Source organism: Ctenocephalides felis, unplaced genomic scaffold (assembly GCF_003426905.1).
Source record: "Ctenocephalides felis isolate EL2017-DRISC unplaced genomic scaffold, ASM342690v1 CF-g0.4_SCAFFOLD_01886, whole genome shotgun sequence".
Taxonomy (NCBI): domain Eukaryota; kingdom Metazoa; phylum Arthropoda; class Insecta; order Siphonaptera; family Pulicidae; genus Ctenocephalides; species Ctenocephalides felis.
In genome coordinates this window covers 124,582,368-124,603,571 of record NW_020538040.1, presented here as the reverse complement: position 1 = coordinate 124,603,571, position 21,204 = coordinate 124,582,368, and the positions used below count along the sequence as shown (strand labels likewise).

Below are 21,204 nucleotides of genomic sequence, written 5' to 3'. Positions count from 1 at the left end.
GGAGGACGGAGAATGTCGAGGTGTTATTGCTCTCTGCTTAGAAATGGTACATTACACAGTGAAAGCTAGAAAGTAACAATAATTGTGTTTTTTTTGTGAGCAAGTGTTCTTGGTGATAAAATTTAGAATAAACAAAAATAAGAAATGTACTTTTCTATAAAATATTTTGAATTTTGTAACCTGGTAGAAAGTAATTTTTTGTATTGGTAATATCAGGCTATATCCCAGATTTATCTGTGCATTATTGAAATCTATGTAAGAAAATACTTCATTACTTCATTACCCATTTTTTTTATTGATTACGCTACTTTTCATAATCACATACATTATTACCATATAAACACTTTTATCGTGCATATGATATTTTATTAACTTCAGAATTCGTGCAAAGAACACTGTTTTGGCGACTGGTGGTTATGGACGAGCATATTTTTCATGCACTTCAGCACATACCTGCACAGGTGATGGCACCGGTATGGTAGCCAGAGCTGGATTACCAGCACAGGATTTAGAATTTGTGCAGTTTCCATCCTACAGGTTAGTAGTGCAGATATCATTGAATGTTTACAAAATATACATACTTTTATTTCACTCAAAATTTATGTTTACAAAATATACATCACTTTATTTCACTCAAATTTCTATTGCTGTTACTAAGTCACACATTCTAAATACTGAACAAGTTAATAAAGATTCAAAGCAGATATCAAGAATTTGCATACATTTGTTGACATAACATATTTGCTCATATTTTATTCATTAGCTTTTTTGTTGTGAAGGACACCTGCTTTTAAGATTGCACTTTGTTAATCAAGTTACTTAATATTTATAATTGTTTTTTATAGATCTTTAATTAAAAGACAAAAATATATAAATGAAATTAGTTTGTTGTCAAAGTTTATATTATTTTTGTAATTTTTGGATAGGCCAAAGTGATAAAAGTGTTTTGTAAGATAATATATAATTGAGATTTATGATTTTGCTTGCAGTATTTGTATGAAACATGTTATTAACTAGCATTTTATTTTGACTTTCTTTACAATGATGTTTTATGATCTCAGTAATATTGTTCATTAGGTATTTATGGAGCTGGCTGTTTAATTACTGAAGGATGCAGAGGTGAGGTGGATTTTTGTAAATTCTCAAGGAGAGAGATTTATGGAACGATATGCACCTGTTGCAAAGATTTGGCAGTAGAGATGTGGTTTCTAGATCAATGACAATTGAAATCAATGAAGGTGATTAGTATTATTATAATACTTCAATTATTAATATTTTGTTACCTGAAAATATAATAAACATTAGAACTTTATATAAACATTCAATACATATTGGTATATATAACATACATTACGCAATATTCTTTATTAATGATTTGATTTTCATATTTAGGTCGCGGTGTAGGACCTGAGAAAGATCATGTTTATTGCAATTACATCACTTACCAGCTGAACAATTAGCGAGCAGACTTCCTGTATTTTCTGAGACAGCTATGATATTTTGTGTGTGATGTTACTCGTGAGCCAATCCCCGTTTTACCAACAGTGCATTATAATATGGGAGGAGTACCCACAAATTACAAAGGACAAGTCTTAATTAATGTTGATGGGCAAGATAAAGTAAGTTCTACATCATAATTTAATTATTGGAAAAATATTTATTCTGAAATAATTTATTTTCTTCTTTATCAACTATTACTACAATTTATTCTGTAATAATTATTTTAGATTGTGCCTGGTTTATATGCTGCTGGTGAAGCAGGATGCGCTTCCGTGCATGGAGCTAATAGATTGGGTGCTAACTCCCTGCTGGATTTAGTTGTTTTTGGACGTTCTTGTGCTTCAACAATTGCTGCTGAAAACAAACCTGGCGAGAAATTTGGGTCTTTGAGCAAGGTATGTATTTGTTATTTGAAGATACCAAAAAAATATATACACCTATCTGTCGTTTTACATGTTTTCGAACTTGCATGGTTTTGAAAATGTTTTTTTTTTAAAGAAATTTATAATTTTTGCATTTACACAAAATTATAATCACTAAACTATAATTTGCTTAACACACTACAAAATGTGTTTCAGTTATGAATTCTTAGTAATTTAACATGAGCAAATAACAGAATTATATTTTTACAAAATTCATAATTTATAAAGGAATTCTACAGTTTGACTATGGGAAAAGATAAACATAAAAATCTAGAGAGTAATAATAAGATTTACTGTCTATCTGATATCGATGAAAAAGAATCTACTGCATTTACAGCAAAGATCATGTGAAAGTTTTGTTTAATAAGAAAAATAAAATGTTTGTTATTCATAATATTAAAAACAGACCAAAAGGGCTTTTTTATAGTGATTTTATATTCAGCAAGTGTTTCCGTATAGGTGTGAATTGTTAGAGTTGCTGTGTTTTTTATGGAACATATCTTCCGAGTAAAGGAATAGGTGCATATATAATATCTTGTGCATAGCCTTTGTATGCAATTTGTGATAAAAGTTGTTTTATTTGTAAGGTTTTAAATGTGAATTTATAGATATTCATGTTTATTTAAGTAGACAAAGTCAAATAGGCAAATTTATGTTCTTGAATATATAGAATAAACAAGGTTATTGAAACAGATGCAAGTTTGATCAATTTGCATTTGTTCCCAACAAATAACTGAAAAATATAAATACAGATGCACAAAAATGTTACATGCGCTTTTAAATTAGCAGTCTGCCTCTAAATTTTTATGTAAATATTTGCACAGATATGATTTTATTATATTTAAGGGATTATAAGTTTCAAACTGCTGGTCAGTGTGTTTTGACTCTGCCAAATACAAATGTTGAATTTTTACTAAAGATATTAGGCATTTAAGATTACTAATATCTTTTATATTGAAAATATAATGGTCTTTTTTACAGAATGCGGGTGAACAATCTATTGCAAATTTGGATACATTAAGGAACGCTAGCGGTAGCATTTCTACAGCCGACTTAAGATTGCAACTTCAGAAAACAATGCAAACGCATGCCGCTGTATTCAGAGAGGAAAAAACATTGAAAAAAGGTTGTGAACTTACATCTGGTCTATACAAACAAATGAAAGACTTGAAGTTATTCGATAGGAGTCTGATTTGGAATTCAGATTTAGTGGAGGCTCTTGAATTACAAAATTTGATGATCTGTGCTAGACAAACAATTGTAGCCGCTGAAAATCGTAAAGAAAGCCGAGGTGCCCATGCTAGAGATGACTACAAAGTCAGATGTGATGAATTTGATTATAGTAAACCATTAGACGGACAAACTCGTAAACCAATGACGGACCATTGGAGAAAACATACATTGACAACTGTCAATATCGACACAGGTGATGTGAACATTACTTATAGACCTGTAATAGATAATACATTGGATTCTAAAGAATGCGCTACAGTACCACCGGCAATTAGATCATATTAAAGAAGAATATTCTTTTGTATATTTTTGATTTGAAAGTAAGAGTTTAATTTGAAGGTGTACAATTTGAGTAAGAGCTCATAAGTATTACTAGCCGAGATCTATATAACATTATTGAATGATATGTACATAAGTTATGAAATCATGTAAATTATTTATTTTCAGAATTATTTTAAATCCTTAATGTACATTTTTAGCAAAAGTTGTTTATCACAAAAATATATATATTTTAATATCAAGTTTAATATTGTACTTACATATTAAAATTATTTATTTACAAACTATTGTTTTTAAATATTGAGAATATGCGATTCTTAAATTATATTACAATGAGATTTATGAAAAATAGTGGAAAGCAACGTAATCTGCATAATGTGAAACATCACAAGCTCATTTTTCTATAGAAGAACATTGGCACAATTGGATACCTACTTAAGAATAACATGAATAATATGAAATATATATAATTTGAGAAATATCATTGATGTCATAACTGGCCTTAGAATATCTTACAAAAGAATATTGAAACAGGCAGCCTGATTTTGAGTTTTGGAAATCATAAATAGCATAATCATGCAATAGGTGTTATCAGATTCATGACTATGATATTATTTATTTTACCATTTTTATTTATTTCATGAACATGTATCATATGGTTTGTATAGTTTTAATTTGATATAAATGATAAAGAGAAACATGGTAAATCGGAATTTGCTGTCTTTTGTATATAAATATCGTTTCTAGACATGATAATAAAACAAACTTTCAAAAATCATAAAACGATTTTTTTTTTATGGAAAGAGACATTAATTATAATTTGTGGGAATCTCTAATTATAATTTGTGGGAATTAGTGTTGATGACTGCGTCGTTTGAATTAGTAATGTTTAAATTTTATTCATTTTTGTTAAATTTAACTAGTATATTTGTCAAATTTGTACAAGTTAACATTCTCTTATAGTTTCTAACAGTAAAGGGCGCACAGCAACTCATCATACTTATAAATTACTTAAACTAATAAATTTATTGCTTATATAATATGTCAATTATGAACACTTATTGGGAAATGTAACAGCTTGCCTTAATTTAAAATGCCTACTGTATTCTGTTTAATTTTTAAGAGTTTATTAATATACGCAAACAGGTATGTACAGGGCGTATCATATGTATGTCATTCTTTTGCAAATCGCATGGGTTTTGGAGAAAATAAAATATCACATTTCAGAATTGTCAAAATTTTTTTTTATAGATATTATACATAAAATTATTCGACACGTATTTCAGGGTTTTGCTGAAAAAAATTCATTGACTTAAATATTTTTGAATGAAATATGGATGATTTGCTCAATTTTGATGAACTTCCTCTGCGTTAAATTAATTATCTCCAGTCGTGATGATTAGATCAGTATTATTAATTTTATTATACTCACATTGAAGTTAACTTTATAAAAAAAATGTTGTTACAATTTTTTTAACAATAAAATTCAATTGCTTACAAAGGTTTTTACCTACCTTTTTCCCAACTTAAATCGATTGAAAAAAATCTTTTTTTGCTATTTGTTGGAGCCTCTGTTACATCGAAACATATTATTGAACCGATACTGCCGCACAACAGACCAATGTTATGGTAAGGCTATTTTATGAAGAACTTTACATACTAAATTTGGTTGCTGTGCCGCACAAATGTAAAAAAACGATCTTATTGTTAGGTAACAGGGTCATTCTGGCTCTTTTATGTTTCATAACATACAAGTGACATTGCTGTTTATGTGTAAAACGCCTGAATGCACAGCAAATATATGACATTTTGATAGTATTCAGTATGATTCAGTAGCATAATGTATAGAAGTTGGAGCGTAACATGGCCTTGCCATAACATTGGTCTGCTGTGCGGCAGATCGGCCCGTAAATATTTTTGAGCCCGAATCGCGCTGTCCGCGTCGGAGACCTCAAAGACTTGTACTCATTTGTCACTTTCGAATTTCCATCTTATTGTTTTTTGGTTGAAAAATATTTTATAATTTTGTTTTATAAAATAAATATATAGTCAAAAAAATTGTTAGGAAAGAGCGGGGCTTAAAAGTGTTCGGGTCAAAAAGGTCCAGTACTAATCTCAAAAACAATTTTTAACAACAATATTTGAGTTTGATTCGACCGTTTTTGGGTTGGGTTTATCATTTATCAGATCTCAAGCCGGACTCTGCTTCAGAGGACGCTTAACGACTCCAACGACTCCGACCACGTCTTTTCTATGGGGTGTTTTCTTTTTGTCTTATATAAATATAGAGAAGTATATACACATTTACACAAAACTTTATTGCTCGATTACTTGATAACTTCGAGAATATTTTAAAAACTATTGCGATCGCCAAGAAGGCTAAGATAAAATTGATGTCGAAGACGGAGCCCTACTTTCAATTACAGGATTTATTCTTTTTTGAAAAGAGACCAGTCTACTAAGCAATCAGGCGCACAGAAAATTTATAAATAATATTGATAAAATATTAAAAAAAATTACCAGTCTTTCTGAAATGTCAGGTTCTAAAATTTGTTGACCGGGCCTGGCGATCAACCCAACGATTATATTTGAAGAGAAAAAATTGAATTCTTTGAATATATTCATATGAAAATGATGTTGTAAATATTATGTATGCAATAAAAGCAAAACTTTTGTAATAAAATATTTTTCACTAGATAATAATATGTACCTCACATTTCCCTTTTACTAAATTTCGAGGATTAATTGCATATAGGGTATTTCTATTAGCTTGGTATACTATTGAAATCAAAGGCTATGGAAAAAGTAGATTAGATGCATTTATGTAATTTTTGAATTTTAAGACGATAGTAGTTATTCAATTGAGCTGTTTGACGCATTGTGTTTGAGCACAATTTCATTTTTCTGTATTTTTGCAGTTATATTTTTGTATTTTATGAAAATACATTATTTTGGGTAATACTTAAAAAGTTATAAAATTGCCTGTAAAAGGCGATCACTAGTTTGGACGAAAATCTCTCTTTGTTTTTGGTAAAAACCGTTGACAAATCTGTACGTGTTAACAGATCTAGAACAATTTATGGAAGCGGATATGACAAACTCTCGGATATGACTCCGCTCAACGTTTCTAGATATAGCTGTGTGGTAATCTGTACAAATATTTTAATAAAGGATAAAATAATAGCAACACAAATCAGAGTTAAATGAAAATTATAAAGAATTTCCTTTTGCCGTTACGTAAAACAATATTATCTATGAAATTAAATTCATTGTCGAATATTGTCAGGCTATTCATTTCTAATTTAAGTTTTTCTTAAATATTTTTGAACGCATGCGAATCTAATGAGCTATTTAAGGCTTTTTCACATAAAAATCTAAATAATAAACTAAGTGACGATTATTTTATTGTTTTATTAAAGCTAACAATGTTTTCTAGTACAAAATAATAATACTGTTGTATCTCAGATCACTTGTAAGCTCTGTTGAATAAATTTCCAAAAACACGTATTGTAGTAAAAAAATTATAATATTTCTTCAAAATAGCGCAGCAAAAATTTATACAACAGATATATCTTTGAAAATCATAACACTTATAAAATACTACGAATAAAATAAAAGTTATTTTGAAGTAAAAACTATAAATAAAAAATAGTTACAAAAGATGCAAAAGTCACTGCAATATTTTTTCGAAATCATTTTACTTATCTCAACTAAAAAACAGTCGATATGTAAATTTTATTCGCTATATAAATAGAAAATATGTACTTTCTAAACGATTAATTCTATTAATTTTCTACAACGTTATGCCTGCATTGTGTTATTACCATTAGGTGTAGGTTTAACATTATCTGTAACATCTAATTGAACATTATTAAGGTTATCGCTTGTCCCTCCTTTATTCCAAGACTGTTCCTCCCCGCTTCCCCATACTGTGAAAGCAATAAATTCTATAAAATATAATCCAACAGTTACAAAGAAAATTATCCTCCAAGCTTCCACAGTATTCTGCAATTATAATAGAATATGATCAAGTTTAGTTCAAATTAAAATTTAAACGATTAAATTTTACAATTGACTCACATTATTGTTTGTTATAGCGCCGACGAACACTGGAACAATTATTCCCGAAACAGTTCCGGGTACATTAGTAAATGCCATCAGGGTTCCTGCAAATTTGGGCGCAATATCCATGTGGTTGATGACGAAACCGCTGAACATTGCACCGTGACATGCCACCGCGATGCAGAGGAGAGCGGCGCCAACGTATCGCTGGCATCCGACGAAGGTTATGAGAGCCATGCAGAGAGCTGGACCCAAGGACGCTGCCAACGAACAAGAAATATTTATAAATATAAATTTATGATACATTGTCGAATCTTTTGACAACTTTGAAAAAATGAGATTTTTGAAAATTTTTGACAAAAATTAACCTTTTAGAAAAAAACGATTTTTTTTAACTTTCCGTAGAGCAAGTTATAATAATCGCAAAAAAAACGAAAATGAAAATTTTTGTATATCTTCACGTTTCAAAGGTTTCTGAATATTTTGGCGTACCTTAGAAAAAATGGATGTATGTGTGTGTTTGCGGATATAAATTTTCGTCGACGTTTTCGGGAACACTGATCAACCGATTTGACTCATTCAAAAACATTCGATTCGTATAGATAAGGAGACGTTCTGATTAGTTTTTGGCGAAGGCAGGTCTAGACGTTCCGAAGATACGGGGCAAAATGTGCCAAAAATGATAACTCAGTTTTTAAGAGAACGGAGCGTCCGATTTTAATAATTCAAAAAACATTTTACTTGTATTGACGAAATAAACAACTGGTAATTTTGGGAAGCCAGGCCCAGCGGTTATGAACTCCCAATAAAAATAAGTTAAAAAAATGTCATTTGGCGGTCAAAAATGTTTATTGAACATATGTACATCAAATTATCAGATATTTTATAGAGATTTGAATATTGTGTACATTATAGATAAACAATGTGTACACATTTTGTGTAATTTTTTTTGTAATTTTATGATTTGTATGATTAAAAAATCCATCGATTCGTACTCGATCGCAAGGCGTTTTTGCAAAAGGCAATTTTGCCGTTTTGGAGGTATGGAGCGCAAAGTGTGTAAAAACGATTAAGCAGTTTCTGTGAAAACGGATTATCCGACTAGATTAATTCAAAAAACATTTTGCTCGAGTAGATAGTGTGCAAAAAATGCATACACAGAAAATTTAGTAATTTTGAAAATTTTCAAAAAAAAATCAAAATTTTCAAAAAAATTCAAAGATTCAAAAAATTCAATGTTTCGAATTTTTTCTTCATTTAAAAAAAAAAAACTAAATCTTGAAAAATTAAAAAAATTGATTTTTTTCAAAAATTTGAGAATATTTTGAAAATAATCTTTGTAAATAATCGACTTAATCAATAAAAAATAAATTAATTTATGAGTTATTAAAAATTCCGAGTGGATTTATTACACATAATTGTAAACGAACACGTTAACTCGGAGTATTTTCTAAAAACAAATTTTCAAAAGTCAATCATTTTTTTATAATTGAACCAGTTCCCGTAGGACTTTAATGGTTTAGTATGTTCATTAATACCACGTATTCTATCGCTTTACCAAGTAAATCGTCTAATTTTAATTTTAAAACTAATTTTCTCAAACTTTGATGAACTTTTATAATTAAACTACTTGTCGTAAGGCCGTAATATTTTAGTAAGTTCTATAAGACCATGATATATATCGCCAAAAAAAGTTCCACAAAAATCGTCTTAAATTTTTTTTCAACAGTTAATTACAAAAAAACGGCTCGGTAGATTTTCACCTAAAACTAATCAGTATCATTCCCAACTAATATCTTTCGAACAGTTTTTGATTTTTTAAAATCGATTCGGTAGTATGAGCTTAAATGTGGACGAAAAGTTCAACACTTTTTTTCAAATTACAAAGAAACGGCTCGGCCGATCGTCGCACAAAACTGACAAACAATACTTCTCATTGAAATACATCAAATGGCTTTTAAATTTCTGATATCGGTTCAGGCATTGTTGAGGAAACGTCGATGAAAGGTCTAATTTTGACAAATGCCAAAAAACGATACCAATTTTTGCAAACTTTGACAAATTTTTAAAGCCAAACGAGTTGCCGTAGGCCGGTAATATTTTAGTGACTATGGTATCTACCGTTGAAAAAAATTAAAAAATTTACGAAAAAAAATTTTTTAACACTTTATTACAAGAAAACGGCTCGGCCGATCTGTACCAAAAACTAATCAGCTTTTTAGAATCGATTCAGAATTGGGGGCTAAAACGTGGTCGCAATTTTTTCCACTTTTCTGCTATTTATAAAAAAACGATTTGGCCGATCATCGCACAAAACTGACAAACAATAGTCCTCATCGACATACATCGAATGGCTTTTGAATTTTTGTAATAGGTCCTGCTGTTTGTCAGAAAACGTCGATTTACGGCAAAAAATCTGTTCACACACACGCACACAAACTTTTTTCAAATTTGGTTCAAATTCGATTCAGAATGGCTTGAAACGTCGAGAAAACATAAAATTAGCGAATCGGATTTTTTGATGAAAACATAAACTTCTCTTTCGAGAAGTTAATAAAACCAAAAAATATTAGCCAAGAAATATAGATTTTTTTAACTTCCCGTAGGACAAGTTATAGTAATCGCAAAAAAACGAAAATGAAATTTTTTATATATCTTTACGTTTCAGAGGTTTCTGAACATTTTGGCATACCTTAGAAAAAATGGATGTATGTGTGTGTGTGTGTGTATGTGTGTGTATGTATGTATGTACGTGTATGTATGTGCGGATACAAATTTTCGTCGACGATTTCGGGAACACGGATCAACCGATTTGAATAATTCAAAAAGCATTCGATTCGTATTGATAAGGAGACGTGCTGATTAGTTTTTGGCAAAGGCAGGTCCAGCCGTTCCAAAGATACGGGGCAAAAAGTGCCGAACACGGTAACTCAGTTTTTAAGAGAACGGAGCGTCCGATCTTAATAATTCAAAAAACATTTGACTTGTATTGACAAGATGAAGAATTGATCAAATTTTCATGAGGGCAGGTCTAGCGGCTTCGGAGATCTAACGAAAAAAGTAAAAAAAAATGCCATTTGGCGGTCAAAAAATGATCATTAGACATATGCACATCAAATTATCAGATATTTTATAGAGATTTTAACAATAAGTATAAATTTTGTTTGCATTCCTATGGGTTCCGTACCAATGTTTATTCGTTAGACGGCGACGCGGCGCTTACGCGCTTTGACATTTTGTCTTTATGCAGTTAAAGCAGTACGATTGCGTTGAAAAAAAGTTCAGATCTTCCCAAATATGCCAAAATAAAGAACACATTATTTTTTTCAAAAAAATTAAAAAAAAAAAAATTTAAATTTTTTTTTTGAAAAAATTTTTTTTTTCAAAAAAAAGTAATTTTTTGTCCAATTTATAGTTTCTCAAAAATCTTATTTTTTCGAAGTAATTTTTTTTTAAAAATGTCAATCGTTTTTAAAAAAATAATAATTTTTGGTACGGAAAGTTTCAGCAATTTGCCTTAAGGCACGATGCCTTAATTGCCTTAAGACAGAATTCCACTTACAGCTAGTTTACTTACATATTGTTGTGGATAACTTCCTTGCTTTTCCTATAGAAATAGATCCTTTCTTGATGTAATGATCAACAACATATCCGCAAATTACGGTGGATATTGCCATAGCCAGAAATGATATTGCAGTTATTACACCATTCTGAAAATATGTTTGTAATATTTAATCTAATAGTTTTAAGACAACTTTTCATATACTTTTAAGCAGTGAACACTTTGCTCGCTCAAAGGCAAGGAACGAATCGTACTAATGTTCTAATCATAACTATACAATTTTTCCCTTTTCCTTTCCCTTATCTAGTGTTAATATACTTTATATAAGTAGAATATTAAAATAATTTTAAAATTATTTGTGCGATCAGTAAATGAAAACAATGGAGATGGAAGAATGGACGAGATTTTATTAACAATATAATATGGTTGGAAACTAAATAAGTGCGGTTTTCACTCATAGATTACTTTAATTTAATTTTTAGGATTGCTAGCGTTGCTTAAATAAAAATTTTCTTAAGACTACAGAATTACCTCTTCAATGCCGAATAATAAAATAGTCCTCAAATATATTGGCAGCTCGATAAGCAGAACATAGTAACCCCAGTTTGAGCATGTGTGACAAATTACTATGGACCAAAAAGGTTTAGATTTCACTATATCTCGCCAAGGTAATTTCGGTTTCTGACAGTTGAAAGAAAAAATACAATAATTAGGATATTAAAAAATATACCTGAAAATAATAGTAAAATTTCGAATATTGATAATTGCTAATGAATTATGTAGAGGTTTGAACAAAGAACCCAATCCAATGGCAATAAAAAAGCAAAAAGATTTTTAAAAAGATTTTTATTTATTATCGATGTTTCGAAACTAAGTACGTTTCATCTTCAGGAAACATGAACTTGAATCAAGAAGAACCATACCACTGTTCGAAGACTACACAATATTTACAAATACAAGATTTAAGCATCTAATATTTAATTAAAGTTGGTCTTATCATACTCGGTTCGGTTAGGAACCGGCTAACAACAACCGGATCAACAACTTAACCCAGCGGTTTCCAACCAGTGGGGCGCGCCCCCTCAGAGGGACGCCAGGCTGTTGTAAAGGAGGCGCGTATATCTGTTTCCAAAATACTATTTATCAACAATAACCCAACATTTTTGGAACAATATTAAAAAATAAACAAAAATAATTAATTTTCATGCTTAACAACTCGGAAACTGTGATTACTCCTGAACCTAATACTCAACACAAATGTGTTCCATAGTCTGTCGTACTTGAAATACGTTTACAAACAGTTCAAACAAAATTGTTCATATTATTTTAAACAAGTGGTGCATGGCATTGTGCCTTAAGGCAAATTGCTGAAACTTCCCGTACAAAAAATTAAAACTTTTAAAACTGTTTAATTTTTTTTTAAATCTTTGAAAAAATTAGGTTTTTGAGAATTTTGAATTAACTTTATTTAAATGATTAGAATTTTTTTGAAAATATTGATTTTTTTTCAAAGCATTTACGGTGCGTATAGCTGTTTCAGAGATGAAATAGTGAACTCGTCAGCGCCGCATTTGAGTCTGAACATTTTAAATCTTGGTACGAAACCCATAGAAATGTAAACAATGTAATGATCATTTTTGACCGTCAACTTGCTTTTTCTTACTTCTTTTATTGGATCTCCAAAACCGCTAAACCTGCATTTTCAAAGTTTCAATCAATTATTCATTTCGTCAATACAAGTAACATGTTTTTTGAATCATTCAAATCGGACACTTTGTTCTCCCAAAAGCTGAATTACCATTTGTGACACTTTTTGCCCAGTTTCTTCAAAATGGCCAGACCTGCTTTTGCCAAAAACTAATCAGCACATCTCGCCATTAATACGAATCGAATGTTTTTTTAAATTATTCAAATCGGTTGATTCGTATTCCCGAAATCATCGACAAAAATTTATATCCGAACACACACACATATACATACATTTCTTTGCCAAAAACCTTTAAAACGTATAGATATGCAAAAAAAACATTTTTGATTTTTTTGCGGTTATTATTACTTCGTAAGTTAACAATTACTATTTTATACATCTCAATATGCATACAAATGACAAAATTATTAGCCGAATCATTACAGACACAAGCAAATATCTGTGTATGTTAACAGATCTAAGAAACGTCTAGCAAACTCAGGTATAACTCCGAAGTTATATCCTCGAAAAGAACTAACTCCGGGCTTCAAAGAGAGACTTCAAAAACTCGCTTTTCTGAGGAATTTTTAGGAAAGGAAATGAATATTTAATTGAAACGGAACTTTCCGGTTTTGTTGATATATATTTCATAATTCTTTTCAGATTTTTTCATTAAAATATATGTCATAATATGCCGGGTACAAGCATTTTGCCGATGCGCCACGATGCGCGTGCAGGTATCATTTGGCGGGAAAAATGCAGATCACAATTTTCATCCGAAACAAAAAAGTCAAAACATATATATATTTTCAATGGTGAAGATTCTAGTTGAACCTAGTAAATCCAGAAAAAGATAAAAAATTCACCAACTTGCAACCACGCAATTCTTTGCAACTTGAAAAAAATAAATCATGTTTTTTGATACAACATTTCATTTTAGATTGTCTTAAAAGTGGCTTAATTATAATTTGTATAAAGTTTTTTTAGGTTCAACTAGAATAGAATTTTGAATACAATGATTTTTATCTCGTTCCGATAGGGCGTTTAGTTTTTTTCCTATCTTTCACGCCAATTAGGAAGAATTGGAAAAATGAAAAACCGGGAAATCGCGCGTCGAAGTTTTCGTTCCGCTCGTATACATGCTTGGCGCTTGCTCACTATTTATTCTGTAACTCCGAAAATAATTTGAATTTTTTACTGAAATTTTATTGATATATTCTTGGCTAGTTTTGAAAGACATTTTTGCAACAAAAAATCGATTTTTTTAAGCCTCTAAAGCAGGCTCTACCTTAACTCTAATATGTATATACTATGGTACTTTTATTGATGTAACTAACCTCAGCGGTGGCAGAACTCTGTATTTTTGTCTCAAGCATCTCGCGTTCTGCCTTACCTATGTATTTATGTTGACTAGGGTAATCCGTGACGTAAAATGCCCATGATATTACCCAGGGAACAGCTAAACATCCACTTACGTAGAATACCGATTCCCATCCTAAAAGATAGAACTAGTAGAATCAGTATACATATTTTTATTCATATTAACTGATTAATGTTGATATTTACCTAAATGGCTAGAAAGTGCGCCTGACATGTATTGAGATATCACAGTACCTAGGCAAGTGCCGGTGTATGTCAAGGAAGACAATTTCGAACGTTCTTCTTTTGGAGACCAATGTGATAGAAGACAATGTGTGCAGGGAAATGTGACTCCCTGTTGGAAATAATTGTAACTAGTTGGGTATGTTGCTATGAGGCAGGTATGAACTTTCCGATATATTGACAAATCATGCCAATTCTTATTGTATTTTTATTCTTATTGAATACATTATATTGCAACTAAGCGTTAGTGACATTTTCTTATATGATCTTAAATTGTACTATAAAGTTTAATAATTTAAGAATATGCGTACGATACTCTTGATAATTACTCTTCTGTTTCTTTCCTTTTGCAAAACTTTGAACGCATTTTTTTCAGAACTGTATTTTTAATACGATGCCCACGATTTCTCGAATTCTACCAGGTCGATTAACTTAAAATTTTCGGAGAATCTTTTTATATAGATTTCTCTCTGGCATCCCCAAATTCCGAGTTTTACTTAAAAGAAATCGAGAAACTGAATTTTTAACTTAATCCTGGTATATGCCATCGCGACATAATTCTAATTCAATAATATTTTTTCCATTTCGGATTGCTAGAAAGGTTGCAACTGTGGCCATATAGTCAAGTGTCAATTTTTGAGAACCCACACTTCAACCACTGCTAAACTTTGAAATTAATAACATTTTTTTTTAACTTCCCGAAGGAGAAGTTTATGTTTTCATAAAAAAATCCTAATTTTATGTTTTCTCGACATTTCAAGCCATTCTGAATTGAATGAGACCAAATTTGGAAAAAGTATGTGTAAAGTGTGTGTAAGATTTATTGCCGTAAATCGACGTTTTCTCAAAAACGGCTGGACCGATTTCGAAAATTTAAAAACCATTCGATGTATATGTATGAGGACTAGCGTTTATCAATTTTGCGCGACGATCAGCCAAGCCGTTTCTCTGTAAATAGCAGAAAAGTGAAAAAATTTTCGTACACGTTTTAGACCGCAGTTCTGAATCGATTTTGAAAATTCAAAAACCGTTCGAAAGATATTGGTTGTTGAACCGTGCTGATAAGTTTTTGGTAAAGATCGGCCGGGCCGATTTCTTGTAATAAAGTGTTGAAAAATTTTCTTTCGACGATTTTTATTATTATTTTTTTGACGGTAGATACCATAGTCTTCTAGATCATACTAAAATATCACGGCCCTACGACAACTCGTTTAGCTTTAAAAATTCGTCAAAATTTGCAAAAATTAGTATCGTTTTTTTGGCATTTGACCGATTTCAGAAATTTAAAAACCATTTGATGTATCTCGATGAGGATTATCGTCTGCCGTTTTGTGAGACGATCTGCCGTTTCTTTGTAATTTGGAATAAAGTGTTAAACTTTTCGTCTACATTTAAGCTCATATTACCGAATCCATTTTAAAAAATATAAAATTGTTTGAAAGATATTAGTTGGGAATGATACCGAGCCGTTTTCTTTTAATTAACTGTTGAAAAAAAAATTTAAGCCGGATTTCATGATACTATTTTTGGCGATATATATCATGGGCTTATAGACCTTACTGAAATATTATGGCCTTGCGTCAAGTAGTTTAATTTTAAAAATTCATCAAAGTTTGAGAAAACGAGTAGTTTTTATGACGTTTGTTAAAATTAAAATTAAACGATTTATTTGGTATAACGATAGGGTACTTGGTCTTAATGAACACGCGAAACCATTAAAGTCGTACGGAAACTGGTTCAATTATAAAAATTGTTGATTTTTGAAAATTTGCTAGTTAACGTGTTCGTTCGTTTCCAATGATGTGTAATAAATCCACTCGCAATACTTTTAATCACTCATGAATTAATTTATATTTTATTGACTAAGTCGATTATTTAAACATATCGGAAAGTTCATGTAACTTGCCTCAAGGCAAAATACCAATATCAACTAGTTTACATTTTAATTTATCTCTGTACTCTTGTAACGTTTATAAATAAATTACAACAAAAAGTATATTTAAAAAGATTGATTACCTGTTTTTTATGATGATTTAAAAACGATCTGAAATTTAGGCCTCTTTACTAGAATACCCCCTTTATCAATAAGATATAAATATATTTATAAGTATAGAGTGTCTACAGCAACTCAAAATTTATGCCATACTAGTGATTTAGATCAATTTTATTGAAATAATCAGTTGTTTGGTACAATTTTACCATACACATACAATGGACAAAATGACATAGTACTATTTCGAAAGCATTACGAAAATTAATTTAAAAAATTGAAACCTGTAAATGATGATTGGCTTTGAACTTTTATTAAAAGCATGCGAGAAACAGTAGTTGAAAATAGTCCAAAAAATCCACCGATATAAAGGAGAGACTTGCATTTGTTGCAAAACTCTCTTTCTCCGTTCTGAGCCCGGAAAAGATTGTTTACAACATCCTTACCCTATATGTCATTTTGCCAGTATTTTATCGACAAAACGGTTTTTGTAATATGTAGCATTTTTCCTCAATAAAAATGTTATTATAGTTTCTACTTAATTAAAATGCTAAGTCAATGAAACTGATTATTATATCAATAAATAAATTAATATCATTAAAAAACAAAACAACATGTCATTTTGTCCGTGCTTTCCCTACATGTATACATTAATATATTAACCATTTTGCTATAAGGGTTCTACGTTTTCCTACATTAATGATTTGCGTTCGATCAAGATGACTCGTTTTAATCATTAGAAATAGAAACTAGACAATAAACGTATATTATTATTTTAAGTTGACTTACACCACCGATTCCTTTAAAGAATTGGCAAGCTATGACTCCTGCATAGCCTCCATATATGGCAGCAATTGGCGTCAGCAGAGTGCTGGCCATGCACATCACCACCGCGAAGAACATTACCCATTTGGCGGAATACAGCTCGGATATACGTCCACCTTGTCATTTTAAAAAGTCATTAATAAACTATAAATAGTTTGGATTATATTATATTATTCGAATAATAAAAAATGTGGCTGCGAAATATTATTTTTATCATTGATAAATAATACAGTTAATTAAAAAAATAAATATTAAATTGTATTAGTCGCATTAGAGTTAAATTGTTAAAACAGTTATTAATATTTTATGTTTTTTTTACTGACAAAATGTTAACTCAAGTAATAAAAATGCTGCCTTCGACAATTTCAATCAAATCGTAAAACTAGTGGGGCGCATGGCATCGTGCCTTAAGGCAAATTGCTGGAACTTTCCGTACCAAAAATTATTTTTTTTAAAAATAATTAACATTTTTGAAAAAAATTTACTCTGAAAAAATTAGATTTTTGAGAAACTATAAATTTTCGACAAAAACTTAATTTTTGAAAAAAAAGACTTTTTGAAGAAAAATTTATTTTGAAATATTTAATATAATAACTGCATAGAGAGGAAATATCGAAGCGCGTAAGCGCCGCGTCGCCGTCTAACGGATAAACACTGGTACGGAAACCATAGGAATGTAAACAATATTTATACTTATTGTTAAAATCTCTATAAAATATCTAATAATTTGATGTGCATATGTTCAATGATCATTTTTGACCGCCAAATGGCATTTTTTTTTACTTTTTTTACTAGATCTCCGAAACCGCTAAACCTACCTTCATTAAAATATGATCAGTTGTTCATCTTGTTCTCTTAAAAACTGAGTTACCGTTTTTGGCACTTTTTGCCCCATATCTTCGGAGCGGCTAGACCTCCCTTAGCCAAAAACTAATCAGCACGTCTCCTTATTAATACGAATCGAATGTTTTTTAAATTATTCAAATCGCTTCATCCGTGTTCCCGAAATCGTCGACGAAAATTTGTATCCGAACACACAGACATACACACACACATACATACATTTTTTCTAAGGTATGCCAAAATGTTCAGAAGGTTTTGAACCGTAAAGATATATAAAAATTTTCATTTTCGATTTTTTTGCGATTACTATAACTTGCCCTACGGAAAGTTAAATATAATAAGAATAAAAATATTTTTAGATGAGTTAGATAACCACATTATGTAAGAAAAATTTTAAATATTAACAATATTATTTCTATTTAAAAATTAAAAACAGATGATCTTTCATCGATGATATTTTAAATTAAAATAATATTTAACTAAATAATAAATATTTTTGATTACACATTATAAATAATGATAAAAGTTTGATTTTATATTTTAATATATTCACGACCAACGCATAATTTTTTTTTTAGAAATGCAAAAATGTTCAAGTTCATTCCATAAATCAATCAATTAATCAACAAAACTTTGTAAAAGAATAATATACTTAAATTTACCAACTTAATTAAAAAAAGAAAACATCATGTATAATAAATGTTTTAATTTAAAGGTTACATAGAGCAGATTCAGCAGAGTTGAAAACAATAAATTTCAGTTTAGATTTAATAGTTAAATATAAAATGGAAATCTGCTGTCTATTACATTTTACATATTGCTGTAGGACCACAAGAAAACAATGGAATTAATATTCATTTACTCAAAGAGACCATAGGAGAGACAGGGTACAGTTGTGTCACATTTTGTTTTGAACAGCAAAAATTTTGTTAATTTACCAGTTAGCTGCAAGAAAAGTAAATCAAATGGTAATTTGAATATTTGTCTACATGAAACTACTAAAATACTGTCCTTCATACGATGGATTAATCACAAAAATGATCATACAAAAAAGGGCGATTGTCACTACCGTCCACACTCCAAATCATCGTTATGATCGAGCTAAATAATCTACGCAAAAACTTTTTGGCGGTAAGTAGCTACTAATGTTCAATTTGCAGCAAAATAACAATCAAAGTGATCTATCTGTATATAAGTAACAGTTATTATTAAAAGAACACAAACGGAAAACTTACTTTTGACTCTTTAAAAACAATGCGGTCTAAAGATCATGTTAATGTAGCTGACTGAAAGCAATAATAGGAACTAGGGAATGCAATACCGATGGAAAATTTCAATACCGGTATTTCGGTAATTTTTCATTTTAAAACCGAAATATCGGTAAATTACCGGTATTTTTATTATCTTAAACAAACGTAAACAAAATTGAAAGTTACTAGTACAAATATAAAAAAAATGACTATACAACTACAACTATATTCAACTAAACAATAAAAACAATAAAATAAAACAATAAGTTTATTTTTTTAAATGATAATTTAACAACAGTATATGCAATTTAATTAATTCATTATCACTATCGAGTATATTGAGTAATTTTCACCAAAAACAAACTTATGAGTAAGAAAGACCAAAAACTCATAAAAGATCTTATTACATTATTATAATAAACTGTATTGTCTGTATCCGATGTGTTAAATTAGCATAATCTCCAATATTTTAAAAAAATAATTTTTCTACACTAATTTAAGATCGGATACTTTGTCGAGATAAATAATAAGTTACTATAATTGTTATTTAAAACAATGTGATGCTTCTATAGTATTTTCAAACTTCGAAACGTTTTCGAGAAATAGTATTTTATAATTGTAATAAGAAGCAAAAATATTTAGTAATTATCATAATTATTATGTATAAAGTTAGAAAAAAATAAATATTACGCAGGGGTAATTTGTATGATATAAAATATTTTGGCGCAAATATCACTTAAAAAATCGTTACATTTTTACAAAAGATGAAACAAACATCATTATCTATCATTCCAATTCTATTTAATGTAACACGATATGAAGCCCTTAGTAAAGCAATAAATATTCAGTTTAATGACGAGTTGAGATAATATTTGGCATTTGTTTATCCTATATAATCACTTGAAGATATAGCTGTTTATGCGATTATGGAATTTAAAGATAAATTTGTTCCGAGAAATTTAAACTTTAGTTTATTATATATCAAATATCGCTTATGTAATAATACCGAAAATACCGCCGAAAAATCGGGCGGTTTACCGGTAATTCGGTATACCGGTATACCGGTATACCGGTATTGCATTCCCTAATAGGAACAATCATACTACATCTTTGTTGCTCGAGACCCAATGACAAAATCGTATAGTTTAGCTATTATGACAACTGTCACTACCGTACCCTGGCACAACTGTATCCTACTGATCATGATCACATTTTTAATGTGCGATTTGCTATTTTACCGTACAATTTCAGAGAGTACGATTTTATAATATATATTAGTATATTTACCAGCCAGTTAATGGTATGACTTTGTAAAAATCTACTCACCAGGTATCATTGACACGAGATATCCCCAATAATAACTGCTCAATATCAATCCTTGCTGCTGCGCAGTAAATAGAAAAGGTCCGTCTTCTTCGTGCAAATCGCTCGATTCCTTTTGAAAGCCGCATGCATTATCTGTGGAATTGGTCAGGACCACTGTATCAACTGTCTTCATTATTTTCATATGTTCCAGGGCACTGTGGTTGACCATGGCTACAATCGCCACGGAGATGTTGACGCGTAGACCGTAGATCACAGCCATGCCCATCAGGCCGAGGGCAGCCACCGCATACCGCGTCGGAAGATTAGCTGAGGAATCAAATAATCATAAATTATTATTTATCCTTATTATTATATTTCCATATATATATATATATATATATATATATACTGCTTATTGTAATCAGGACTCTCATTTGCCTTATTAATTATAGAGTGAACTAGCTGTAAGTAGAATTCTGTCTTAAGGCAATTAAGGCATCGTGCCTTAAGGCAAATTGCTGGAACTTCCCGTACCAAAAATTATTATTTTTTTAAAAACGATTAACATTTTTGAAAAAATTTTACTTCGAAATAATTAGATTTTTGAAAAACTATAAATTTGACAAAAAAATTACTTTTTTTTG

At 30.1% G+C, this 21,204-nt stretch overlaps 1 protein-coding gene and 1 pseudogene across 1 annotated transcript in view; one reads left to right on the top strand and one right to left on the bottom strand.

The window, feature by feature from the left end:
* The window catches only part of LOC113375857, a 69,670-nt pseudogene extending 66,035 nt beyond the window's left edge, over positions 1–3,635 (top strand).
* Positions 3,636–7,235: 3,600 nt separating this feature from the next.
* Positions 7,236–21,204, bottom strand: part of LOC113375856 (putative inorganic phosphate cotransporter) — a 236,291-nt gene continuing 222,322 nt past the window's right edge. The window contains exons 2-9 of the mRNA XM_026615807.1: positions 20,582–20,887; positions 17,127–17,278; positions 14,312–14,459; positions 14,083–14,240; positions 11,590–11,739; positions 11,074–11,206; positions 7,515–7,756; positions 7,236–7,439 (exon numbers count right to left, since the gene is read on the bottom strand). Coding sequence (XP_026471592.1) covers positions 7,236–7,439; positions 7,515–7,756; positions 11,074–11,206; positions 11,590–11,739; positions 14,083–14,240; positions 14,312–14,459; positions 17,127–17,278; positions 20,582–20,887 — 1,493 coding nt within the window. The remainder of the gene's footprint in view (positions 7,440–7,514; positions 7,757–11,073; positions 11,207–11,589; positions 11,740–14,082; positions 14,241–14,311; positions 14,460–17,126; positions 17,279–20,581; positions 20,888–21,204) is intronic.